At 41.9% G+C, this 12267-nt stretch overlaps 1 protein-coding gene across 1 annotated transcript in view; it reads right to left on the bottom strand.

Moving 5' to 3' along the window:
* Positions 1 to 12267, bottom strand: part of PGBD5 (piggyBac transposable element derived 5) — a 54795-nt gene that overhangs the window by 14673 nt on the left and 27855 nt on the right. The window contains exon 3 of the mRNA XM_015857913.3: positions 7466 to 7600. Within this exon, the coding sequence (XP_015713399.2) occupies positions 7466 to 7600 (135 nt within the window). The remainder of the gene's footprint in view (positions 1 to 7465; positions 7601 to 12267) is intronic.

The following is a 12267-nucleotide window of genomic DNA, read 5'->3' on the forward strand; positions in this document are numbered from 1 at the left end:
CAAATTTACTGCTGAACATTCCCTCCCCCTCCAATGTCAAAATGCGTACTCCTTTTTTCTCCTCGGGCATTTCTTTGTGTACACAAGCACAGCCTTTGTTCCAGGTGCAATTTTTCTTGTTTTGGAGAATCATCATTCAAAGCTTTGCTGTGTTCAGCTCTACTGGGAGGATGGGTGACAGCAGCATAATGTTGGAAGGCATTAAGGCTGCTGTGAAGCTGTGGCTGGGTACAGACAACTGGCAAAGGCATACCTTCAAATATCCTTCCAAGTATCTAGGATTCCATATGGCCTTTATTTTTCTTCTTCTCATCTTCCCATCCAGCTTATTCTATTCTACCTTAAATCACGCTGACCCTTACCACTGAAGCCCAAAGCATTCCCCTCACCTTCTGTAATTAATTACTTGTGTTATTTAACAGTTAGTACTCTGCTGACAAAACACAGAATTGCCCAAAATTGATTGCAAGACCTTCACAGGCACAGTCAGAAGCTGCCCCCAAAATGTTTGTTAAACCATTCACTAGAGCTGCTGGTTTGCCTTGGGACAGCATCAGAGCTTTGTGCCTCTTGATGTGCTTTAGCAGGAAAGCATCATCAGAAGTACAGGCTTGACAACTGCTGCTGGACAGCAGATGGAGATGTTGGCAGTAACACCCTCTGCTTCTGCAGGTGACAGTCAAAGCAATATTTCTCAAATGTCTGCAGAGATCACATTTACTGTGCAGCTCCTTCTAGTTGATAGCGATCCAGTCAGTCTACAACAGCAAATGGGATAATTTCTACAGATATAACGTCATTTCTCTTAAGGACAAATACAGGCTTAAGTTCTTTATCCTGCTGTGATGATAGAACAGAAAAGGAGCTTTCTCTAGCCATCCTTCAGTTCTCTTTATTGGAAGACTTTAAGTTCTGCCATCATTTTATCTGCTGCACCAGATACTTCTTAATCCAGTATACCTTAATCCCATGTGCACAATGCCAGCTCTGCCTTCTCACACCCTTTAACTCATCCCTCAAAACCTCCTCTCTTCTGTCTTCAGTGTCCATGCACCATCCTAACAGTCCTAAAAGCCTTCACAGCCACTGGCTCATCTTCCCATCCACTACAACTTATTCTGGATCACAGAGGCAAAAGTAGGTATCGCTTAATATACTTCGATGACAGAGTGACAGAGTGTTAAGACCGTGCTTAGCTCTTACAGAACAAGAAAGACACCACAAACTGTTTTCTTGAAGAATCCACTTATCTACACAAAGGCAGACAGAGAACACATCACATTTCTTAGCAGGAGATTCCACATGTTGTCGGATAAGAGGCAAATCAAGCACCTGTCATTCAGAAACATAAAATGTTTGGCTACAGAAGAAGTTTGCCACAAAAAGCACCACCAGAGAATGGAAGATCTCAGAGCAGACACCCATGCTACAAGCCACCAAGGCTTTCCATCCTTTCTGTTGACAGTTTACTCTATGGAAAAGTCACATGGAAGGTTCATAAGGTCTTGCTAGAAACAAGGTAAAAGCCAATAGTTAGGGACAGAATCTTACACTTGGCTGTACACTTTAAAGTGCCCTGGAAACTAAAATGTTGAGTATGCTGTTAATATTCATAGCTCAGATAGCAGATTGAATAGCACATCCCAAATACTTTGCATTCATATATAACTAAAGCACCTCAGGGTACAATTCTCAAATGAAAAAGGGTGACATTTGGAAGAAAAGGGAGGTGAGTAGTAATACACAGGAGGAAGATTTTGAAGGCTACATTATCTAATAAAGCGTAGACAGTAAACAGTGATAAAACAGAAGGCAAGTTTACAGATAACACTTATAAATGCAAGAGAGCAAATGGTACTGTTAGACTCGTTGGATCCTAAATTGCTATTGAAAAGATAACTTCATTTATCTGTAGCTTTTTCCAGCCAAATACTCACTTGCACTGCCCTCTAGATCCTGCCTCACTCTGTCTTCCCAACTTATCCTAAACCTACCTCTAGCTGTTACTGTTTTCATCACCGCTAGGAGATCCTCCCCTCCAATCCCACCACAAACTCTACAGTCCATGTTCTCCTCTTCTTTAATGCCCTCTTACCAGCCAGCTCTTAGTTCTAGATCTTCCTCAGCAGCTGTTGGTTGCTGGTGTATTGATGGTGCTCTTACTGATAATGGAACTTTTCAATGGTTTTAAGTAAAAACACTCTAACACCTTGTAACCATTAAGGGGATAATATTTAGTGGCTCAAGGAGGAAATATTTACATAAAAAGCATAAAATCTTAAGAAAAAAACCCAGAAGATGACAAAACAGTTCCACAGAGGACCCAACTCATTTCCAAGGAGCAACAAGGCTGATGTCTGTGGACTTACTGGGTGCTGTCACTGCCAAGCAGCACGTTAGCCCGAGCTGCCTACAACCTGTATTAGCCAGCAATTAACATTGTGTGTACCTTGCCTACAGATTCTGGGCAACTGAAAGGCACCTAAACAAATCTGATGAGCTGAGGGTGGCTTACACCTCCACCTTGTGCTTAGATGTTGAACTTGCCAAGGGAGAGATTATCTTTCTGTTCTGCCTACAGTCCTGGCACATGGGGTAGGATGTGTCAGGGAACTTCCTGTGGCAATACTATTAACTGTGGGAAGCCCCATAGTTTTTATCCTCCTTTCTGAGGCAGAGTTGCAGTGACTGAGTACAGCTGCAGAAAGAAGACTACAGCACTGACCTGCTAGTTGTGAACAGTATTGTTAAATCCCCAAGCACTACAGACTGGAACTACTTAACGACATTCCCTCCCAGTGGAAAACTGACACTGTGACCATAGACCAACACTGGGGGGAATCTTTGCATTAGGTCATATTTAAATGTTTGTTTTTCCCATTCATACAGAAGGACAGTAAGCTTTTGAGCTCCAGAGAAATAAATGGGGCTGACCCACCACACATCTGCAGAACTACCTTCGTGCATAACACTGCAGAGTAAGAGGATTAGAGACTTCTAATTGAGATCTGGGATTCTCAGATGCTGACAACACAGAATCACATGCATTAAAAAGACAGAGCCTGGTGGGAGCCAAAGGGAGAAAGCAGATAGGATTTTCCAGCCAAGAGTGACTGGTAAATGAAGGCGATCAGATTTCTTGGGATTCCCTCCCAGACAAAGCCTGACCTTCAGAACCTGTTCAAAGCAGCCACTACATCTGTGCACATTAGATACAACTATTTTAGAGACAGAGAAATTATCAGGGTGCTGTTTAAAGAAACCCCTTGGCTCAGGCTAATCTCAAAACATAACTTAAATAGGCTGAAACACCAACATTTCTGGGCAGCTTTGCTAAACAAATGCACAGATGGCTAATGCTCCCACAATTCTGACCTTGAGAACGGCATTAATCCCAGGCATATTTACTCTCTGCTTTTCCCTTTCAAAAGGAAATGGGTAAAAACAATTATAGCTTAACAGAGACTGAATTCACTTATGTAATATGTTGCAAAATAGTAAATTGTTTGGAAGTACCTTCTCAGTTCCCCTAAATTCTGGGAGTTCTTACCCCGTGAAATCAGCAGGGCTAGGAAATACTCTAGTAACTGTACCCTCCCTATTTGGCATCAAGAATGAACTACTGCATATATTTAAAAACTGCGATATTTGCTTTGTTTTCATTTTTCTGCTGCAACTGAACAATGCAGTAAAGAACTAATGACATGCTGAAGTAGAAAAAGCAGCAAAAGGCAACAGATGTGGCACTGCAGCCTGAGTCAGGAGAGCTGAGGTTTATTCCCAGCCCTGCCACTGGTCTGTCGAGCACCTTCAGGCAGCACAGTGCAGCTCTTTGGGGAGTCATTTCTTATGTCTCAAGCAGGGGCCAGCCCAGACTGGTGTACACTCATTAAATACTGCAATGTGGGAAGACTTGAGCAGCAGAGATGCACACAGTTCTTTTTCTGAATCTGCTCTGATTCATCCCTTCCTTGGGATGAACAGAGGAAGGTGGAAACTTAAGTTCAGCCCCTAAAGGTTCTAAAGAACTTCATAAATCTGAGAAAGATGCTTCACAGCACTATTAGTGAAAATGAAATGCATTACTTCTGGAACTTTTTGCCAGCGAACAGAACCAAGTGCAGAACCTGTAGAGTGGAGGCAGGATGGAATACGGGAAGAGAAGATCGCCCAGAATAGTCTCAGAGAACAAATTTCATCACAAGGAACAAGAAACACACATCCAAAATGTCATCTCTTCTCACCTTTTCTCTTAATAACATGGTTTTCTAAGTAAATAATTAGGTTGATGAGCTAATTCCATTACCACCTATCACAGAGATTAATATTGCCCAACCAACCCTTTGCAGTGCTCTCTACTGTCTACATATTGCCTTCATTTCATTGATTGATGATGCTCTAGGCTGGAGACTGCCTTTTCAGTTGTCCTTGTGCCATGAGTCTGTGGTACTTGGAATAGGCTCTAACACAATACTTTACCCAGCCCAGCTCTATGGTGTTCTCTTTAAGGCACCAGCTGCTAATGCTTCCTTCTCCATCTACAAGACCAGAAAATACTCTTGTCTGTTCCTTATGTGCCACACACACACAAGCAGGAACTGGATATTTGGGAAAATTTCTTCTCAGAAAAGAGTGGTGGGACCTTGGAACAGGCTGCCCAGGGAGCGCTGTGGATTCCACCGGCTCAGGTGAAGTCACATTTCCTGGAGGTGCTCAAAAAAATTGTGGATGTATCACTGAGGGACATGGTTAGTGCACACAGTGGGGATGGGTTGACAGCTGGACTTAATCTTAGTTGTCTTTTCCAACCTTAATGATTCTATGACTTTAGGACAAAGAAAACATGATGTGTCAGCACAAAATGACTGACCCTGAATATCTGGGAACTCTCATCAGTTTTTTATAAGCTCTATTGCTACACATATATAAGAGAGACCCACCAGTCAAATTACAAATGTCTTTTACAAATAAGTGTTCCAGACTTCTTGAGAGAAGAAGAAAAGCTGACACATCTACAGCTTTGGTTTAAAGATGAAGACTTACTCAGCAAATACACTGAAAAGGAAAACACTCCTTAGCTACTGCAGACATTTAAATTGGAACTGGGATATCAAAATATCGGTCTGCCAGTATCATAGTGATATGTAGAGAAAGAAAGCAATTTGACCCTTCAGTATATATGCGTGTATTGGATCTACCTGAGTTGTCCTGAAAAACATAACACAAGAGCTACTGCTACCAAGCATAGCATTCTCAAGAGAGAATGAGTAGCTTAAGTATGTGTCTTCAAAGCAGTGATACCAATTTTACATTAAGAAAAACAAACTCACTCTTTACACAGTAGGAAAATCAGATTGTGGGAACAACTAGATTTTCCTTAATGGAGGTTTTTATCACTAATCACTTAGGTTTAGAAGACCTTGGCCAGGAGTGTCATGAACCTCTTGAGATTGTTTTCACCCCCAAGAAATAGTCATACATTCAGCTCCCTCTTCTGCCAGGGCTGCCTCACCAATTCATAGCTATGCATTTTTCAGACTTCTGAAATTGAGTTAACCTAATATATAAAGTATTTGGTGTTATATTTTATCCCAAATAACATGACTCCTGATGTCACTCTGAAGAAAGGATGAGGGGAGAAATTCATCCAGAGCATTAAAAGATGTCTACATATTTCCAAGTGGGTTCAAATTTTTTGACAGCAGACAAATGACAAACCAGTCAGTCCTTAAACACTGACTGGATTATCTTCTTGATTAGATTAATTCTCTCAATATTTTAAACAAATAAAAAGCTCTTTTTAACATAGCAAAAAATCCAACCACCAAACAAGCACTTTAGATGCCTTATGACCTTTTGTAATAGAGATATGTAACTGAACACAGTATTTTAAGTGTATACCAGTTGAAGACCTTCCTCCTCCTCAGACCAGATATTTCCCTTTTAGAAGGAATGTTCATGTTCCTGAGTATTCTTTTTCATACTTCTCTAAGGTCTCTCTCACCCAATCATTTTATCACTGTGATAATCGGAGCCAAATCATGGAATGAAAATAGGAGGCTGTTAAGAAAATCCTGGACGTCATTTGGATGCAAGTGAAGCGTAAGTATCTATTTCATTAATGGAGCAAGAGGATTAGGGTGATGCTGAGCATCTACTCTGTTTCAATGGCATTTTATTAATTTACTCTCTCAAAGGACAGGAAGGGAGATGCAACGTAATTACAGCTCAGCATCCGATATCTCTGGCGTATCTGAAGACTTATTTGTTCTGTAGTGATTGGCTGTGGAAAACACGGCAAGAGAGATCAGCAAATTTTGTGCTCACTGTTCAACACTGCATTCACCATTACATTCCATGGTGATAAGCTGTGTCTGGGACAGGTGGAGTTCACTTTGGAGATTAAGGACATTACCTCTGTAGAGCAAATGACTTTCTGAAAGACTTGAGAGTGGAAATTTCCAAGGATGCTTCACAGCATTAACCTATTTTGTGTTGGACAAAATAATTGTTTTAAAACCTGGACAGAAGATGTATTATCCACATTTTCCTCCTGAAGAACGCTGCTGGAAGCTCAAACATCTGTTCCCAGATAGATTTCTCCTCTCCTACACTGCTACTCAAACAGTTGTAGTGATTCACAGGCTCTACAGCACTGACATGCATTCAAATCTGAGCAGTCTGTGTGTAAGCTCTATTAGCACCTCAGCATAGCCGCCCTGGAGCATGCAGGACACCAGAAGCACTTGGGAAAAAGAAATATCAGAAACTACCTGCCCCCTCACCTCTAGATATCAAAATAAGTGGGCAGATTTTGATGAGTGCTTAAAAACACACCAGCAACTGAGGAATCTAAAAATCTGAGAAGCTGTCCCCAGTGCTTTGCAGTGCTGAATACAAATCCCTTACCACATCTTCCACTGAAGCTCATATTTCATCTTGAGGTCACATGTGATTTAATTTCTTTGGTTGAGAAGTAGAGGTATAAAAAGAGATGTAAAAGGAAACCCTTTTAATAAGTTTATCATGGAAAAAATAGACATCTTTATATCATCCTGACTTAGTCTTTCAGGCATGGCTGGCTATCACAGACAGTATTAATGTGAAGAGGAAGCTGGTCCATTAAAAAGGACAAGAGTCACAGTACCTAGACCTTTCATAAAACTTAGGATGTACAAACAGACAGAGCCTTTAGTTCCTTTTCAATTTAATTAGCTTAGGGCTGGCAGCCAGTCAGATCGCGTTACAGACAGGAACCCTCAGTTAAATCATCAAGCAATCAGAGCATCAGGAACTTGTCGTCACCCTCCATGGGACCAAGTATCTGAGAACAAGAAGCTCTGCTATACTCTGACTGTAGCCCATGGCATGGCTATGGATAGAAGCATCTGTCACCTCTGGTCTTGCAGTGCATTTGAGGGCTAGCTAGGAACCAAATCAAAAGATTTGCAGAGGTGAAACCCACCTGACAAATGAAACCAGTGGATGAGCACTGCCGAACCCAGAGGCTGAATTTCCTCTTTTTCCTCTTACGCAGCTCCCTCTCTGTGCACGTGGCAATGAAAACAGGATCCTCATCAATCAGAGGCTCATGTAGAACCTGCAATTAGACAGAAAAGAAGGTTTAAAAAAAAGGAAACAGAAAACAGTGTCAACGTTTGTTGGGGAACTGTCAGTGCCGTACTTCTCCAAGCTTAATCTTGTTTGGCAGAACTTGTTCCAACCAAACACCTCCTGCAATTTGTTGTAAGGTATTCTCCTTGCTTACAGCAAATAGAAAGCACACAGCAAAGAGTGACAAAAGTAAAGGGAGAAAAAGGTATTTGCTGCCTCTTGTGGATGTGGTGAAGAGATAGAAAATATTTTTCCTGATTGCAGCAGCTTCAGGGAAGGCTCTCTTGCCTCAGGAGCTGAAAAATTTGACAGTGATGGATACGTAAAAGACTACAGAGAGGAAAAGAAAAAGACAGGATAGACTGGAGGTAGCAATGAAAAGTGGTGAAAGTGAAGCCATTTTTGCATTCCACGTCCTCTCACTTACAGCTGTTTTACTGCATTTCTTGCCATTAATTCTGTACTACAGTGATTAAGTTTTACGCTATGGAGCCCACCTATAGAAAAGTACTGTTACTTCCTTGCAGCTCAAGGGTAGCTACATATACATTCCTGACTATGCAGTATATGAACTGCCTATCAAGGCACTTCCAAGACATATTCTGAAGCTGCTGAAAGGTCTCAGCTGAGGAAAGCAGACAACTGTATCTAAATCATAGCACTGGAGGCTCCCTACCTAGTACTATAGGGGAAAGCATCCCAGAAGAACATAATTCATATTATCTCAAAGACTGATGTAAAATAAGTCAGATACGTACTGCTCATCTTTGTGTTATGCCCAAAGGAGCCCATTTTTCATTTTTCCCAGTAACCATCACCACACAGAGATAGGACCTGGATACAAACATCCACAAGGCAGAGGCTGTTACCCTTAGATGGGCCCTTTCCATATGTGCACGTGTTTCTTTCATGAACACTTGTGTTCATCTGGTGGTGAAAACGAGCAGAATGCTGCATTAAATCTGGGAATTAAATCTGTGCAGAAGTGGTACATAAGCAGTTAAGCACCACTGATGAGCAGCTGCTGCCCTTTTGAATGCAAGATGCTTGTTGAACATTACTCTGGCAGCCCAAAATAGGCATCCGAGCCCTCTCTGCGCAGCAGTGGCACACTTTCATTTATACACACTCCACTTCTTAACGGCTCATAAAACATTCACAGGACCATCTGAAATCACTCTTGTGAAATGTTCAAATTGTACACCAAAATGCAGATGCAAGCAAGGAGTGTTGCAGACAAAGATATTTGTTTTTAAAGCTTCAGCTTCCCCATTACCTCACTGGAGCAAAATCCCATTCCTCTCTCATGATCCACAAGAAATATCGCTCTTCCTTCCTGAATGCCACCTGGGATGTTTCATACTTTCACCTCAAGGAATTCAGACAGTGTTTTGCAAATGTTATCCATGTCCTTATTCCTTTTGTTTGGCTCTCTGTCTCTTCTGAGCAGAGAGGAGGACTGCATGCATTGGGATGAGGTTGGATACATTGGTAGAAATCTGTCAGCTTCTGGAAAGCCCCTCTTATCTGCCAGGTGTGTGGTTTGACTGCTGTTATATCTGATTCTGTGGGATGGCAAGCAGCAGAAAGAACAGGCTCCTTTAAGGGTCATTTGAAGACATTTTGCTTCCTCTGACACGAGACAGGCTTCCCCCCTGCATGACAGCGTCAGTTCTCCTCATAGCACTCTACTGCATTCTATTTACATCCTGATCCCCACCTCTCTTTCAAAGGGGTCAGCTTATTGCTTCTGGCACTGGAATACTTCCCTTTTGAGACAAAGTTATTTCTGTTGCCCTTGGTCAACCCTATTAGTTTATCTTCCCTCCTCCAACTCAAACCATGCTTTGCCAGATCTTCACACAAAGTAATAATTCCCCATTCCTTTTCCACATTCTTGCTGTCTCTGCAATGCCCGCTTTTCCAAAAGCAGGCTTGCTGCCCCCATGACATACTCTTTCCTGTTTCTCATCTTCCTAGATAAAATCTACTTTCAAGCTTAATTGACTCCCACACACGTTCCTGGCAGCCTTTTCATCATCTTTGACTCACTCTCCAAGCTCTATCTTCTTCCTACTCTGGCTTCTATTGATGCAAGATATCTTGTGGATTTCTTCACAGAAATGTCTCCCATTTTCTTCTCTCAAATCCTATTTTGTTAAGGAGCTTCTCATCTTGCTGTTTCACTCCCTTTCAGCTATCCATTGTTTTTTTTTTATTTTGTTTATAGCCATCTTCATCATTGCCAGGTCTACTTGCTGAGATTTCACTTTTCATTTTCCTCTCCATAAGTTCCTTCCACTCCACAGGGCTGCTTACCACAGCCCAAATAGCCTGTAATCAAAGAGCCACTAACTCTACTGTTGTCAGACTTATTGGACTCTTACAGCCTTGGATATGTCCTTTATAGGTCATCTTCCCTTATCTCCATAGCTGTCCCCTACCACAGGCTGTCTCTTCAGTCTGTCCCCTGGAGGAACTGCCTCAGCTTGCCTTGACTCTGACTTTTGGTTCGTACCATCCAGCTGTGAACAAAGTCCCCTGGGGAACTGCACCTGTATATACAGATTCAGCTATTGCTTCTGCATCAGTACCTTGCATTCCTGCTTCTTTGCTCTAGAGCTCCCCACGTCTAAAGTAAATCCTCTGCTAGCATCTGACATCTCTGCTTGGATATCTGTCAGTTCTAGTTTTGTTATGCTACATTTGAGATCACCTCCTTCCCCTTAAGATAACTCCTTGCTATCTTCTTTTTTGGTCTTAGCAGCCATCCCCCTTCTCCTGCAGTAGATCTTGCTGGCCTGTGCATGTGAACGCCAGTCTTCACCTCCAACCCCTTGCATGATGCTCTGAGTTAGGCAATGCCTCCATTTTTTCCCATGCTTTCTTAGTAGAAGTTCTGCAATGCATAGTTTTTTCAACTCACCCACTTCATACAAGGCCAGAGCAACAGTTTGGCCTCAACATAAGGCAATCCTGCTCTAATGATTCCTGCTGGGAAGCCATTCTGCAAGGCCGTCACACTAGGCAGTCTCTCTTCTCTGTATTTCTCTCTAATGGCTCTCTTTCTTTGGTATTACAGAAAACATCACTCACTTTCCAAGTCCTGTTCAACCTTTCCATATTTTACTGATCTTCTTTGCCTCTGTTTACATGTTAACTGCCACCTCCAGTGAAGCCACGATTTCAAGATCTTCTCAAAATGTTCTGCCTGTTTGCACAGTCTTCATTCGACTTTCTCAATATAAACAAATAAAAATCACTTCTTAAAGCACTCCATTGCCAGGAGGTCATTTAAAAATAGCTAAAAAGCTTCATCAATTTCTGCTATCAAACTCTCCCTAAATTCTGGCTTCACCAGAGAATCAACTGGCCAAGATCTATATCAGAAGTTTACCTTGCTATCTAATATTCTAATTGCTACTTCAACTGTTTTTGTCTTGCTCCATGTCTTGGCTGACATCATCTGGACATTTAGGATCACTGTGCTATGCACACAGAACCCCTAAAACAGAGCAGTCCTGGTCTGCAACCAGGATCATTATGCACAAAGGATCTTTTCTAAATGGGTACACTGAGACATAGACATGTCATTGCATCCTTTCAGTACCGGAGGGGAGTTTGCAAGGAGGGGAACAGACTTTTCACATGGTCTGATAGTGATAAGTGGGAATGGCTTTTAACTAAATAGAATCATAGAATTCTATCATAGAAATCACAAGGTTGGAAGGGACCTACCACCAAGAATGAAAATCAACAAACCCCTGAGTAACCAGCCAAATCAGAGTGGCACTGCCTCTGGAGCATGAGGTTAGAGTTGCATCTGTTTTTGCCAGGGAGCTCATTACTGCCTGGAGTAAGGATTTCAGTCAGTGGCACAAATGTGCTTAACTGCTCCCAGCTGGTTTCACTGGGTGGATGCAGAAGCGTCTGGTTCCAAGATGCCAAGGAGAGGGATAAGGAGAGTGCACAGAGTTGTGCTCCTGACCTCTCCCATGCCGGTCAGGAGACAGCAATCTTGTCTAGCCACATCCCGCTGACAGGCATATAAATACTCAGCAGGCACAGAAGGATATTTGAGCAGCAATGTTATTTTTCCAAGCTCCTCTGCTTTCTGGAATTCAGCCTATACCCTTGGTAGGTGAGTACCCTTGAATTTGTTGCAGTATACTATCCAAGCTCGCTCTGGGCATCTTCTCTGTTCTCAGGTTTTCACTTTATAGCCTAGCTGCAAAGCAGCAAGGAGATGATACCAGTTCCAGGAATTGAACCCCTAACTTCACCTCTTGTTGTTCAGGTACAGGCAGCAGTGATTTATACATGAATTATCAGAGAGGGATAGGATGCACAGATTATTCCCATCATTCTTCTACAATCTAGGTCAGAACACTGTTTCTTTAATTTCCAAAACTGAAGCTTGCACTGCTGATATACAATTAAAATGTTCTGGACTTTCAGTGCATTCATAGGCTAGAAAGTAATTATTTCCTTCTGTTTGCTCAGTATATTTAGCAAAATAATTATAACTCACTAGATGTTTTTCTTTGTTTTGGTATATTGGCATAGATATTTCTCTCCTCTCAGTTTCCTTTCATAAAAAGCTCAGTGTCATTTTTGCATGCACATTTTTTGGAGGGTTGTCTGTTAGAAAAA

Source organism: Coturnix japonica, chromosome 3 (assembly GCF_054131305.1).
Source record: "Coturnix japonica strain WE chromosome 3, WE-NBRP24, whole genome shotgun sequence".
Lineage (NCBI taxonomy): Eukaryota > Metazoa > Chordata > Aves > Galliformes > Phasianidae > Coturnix > Coturnix japonica.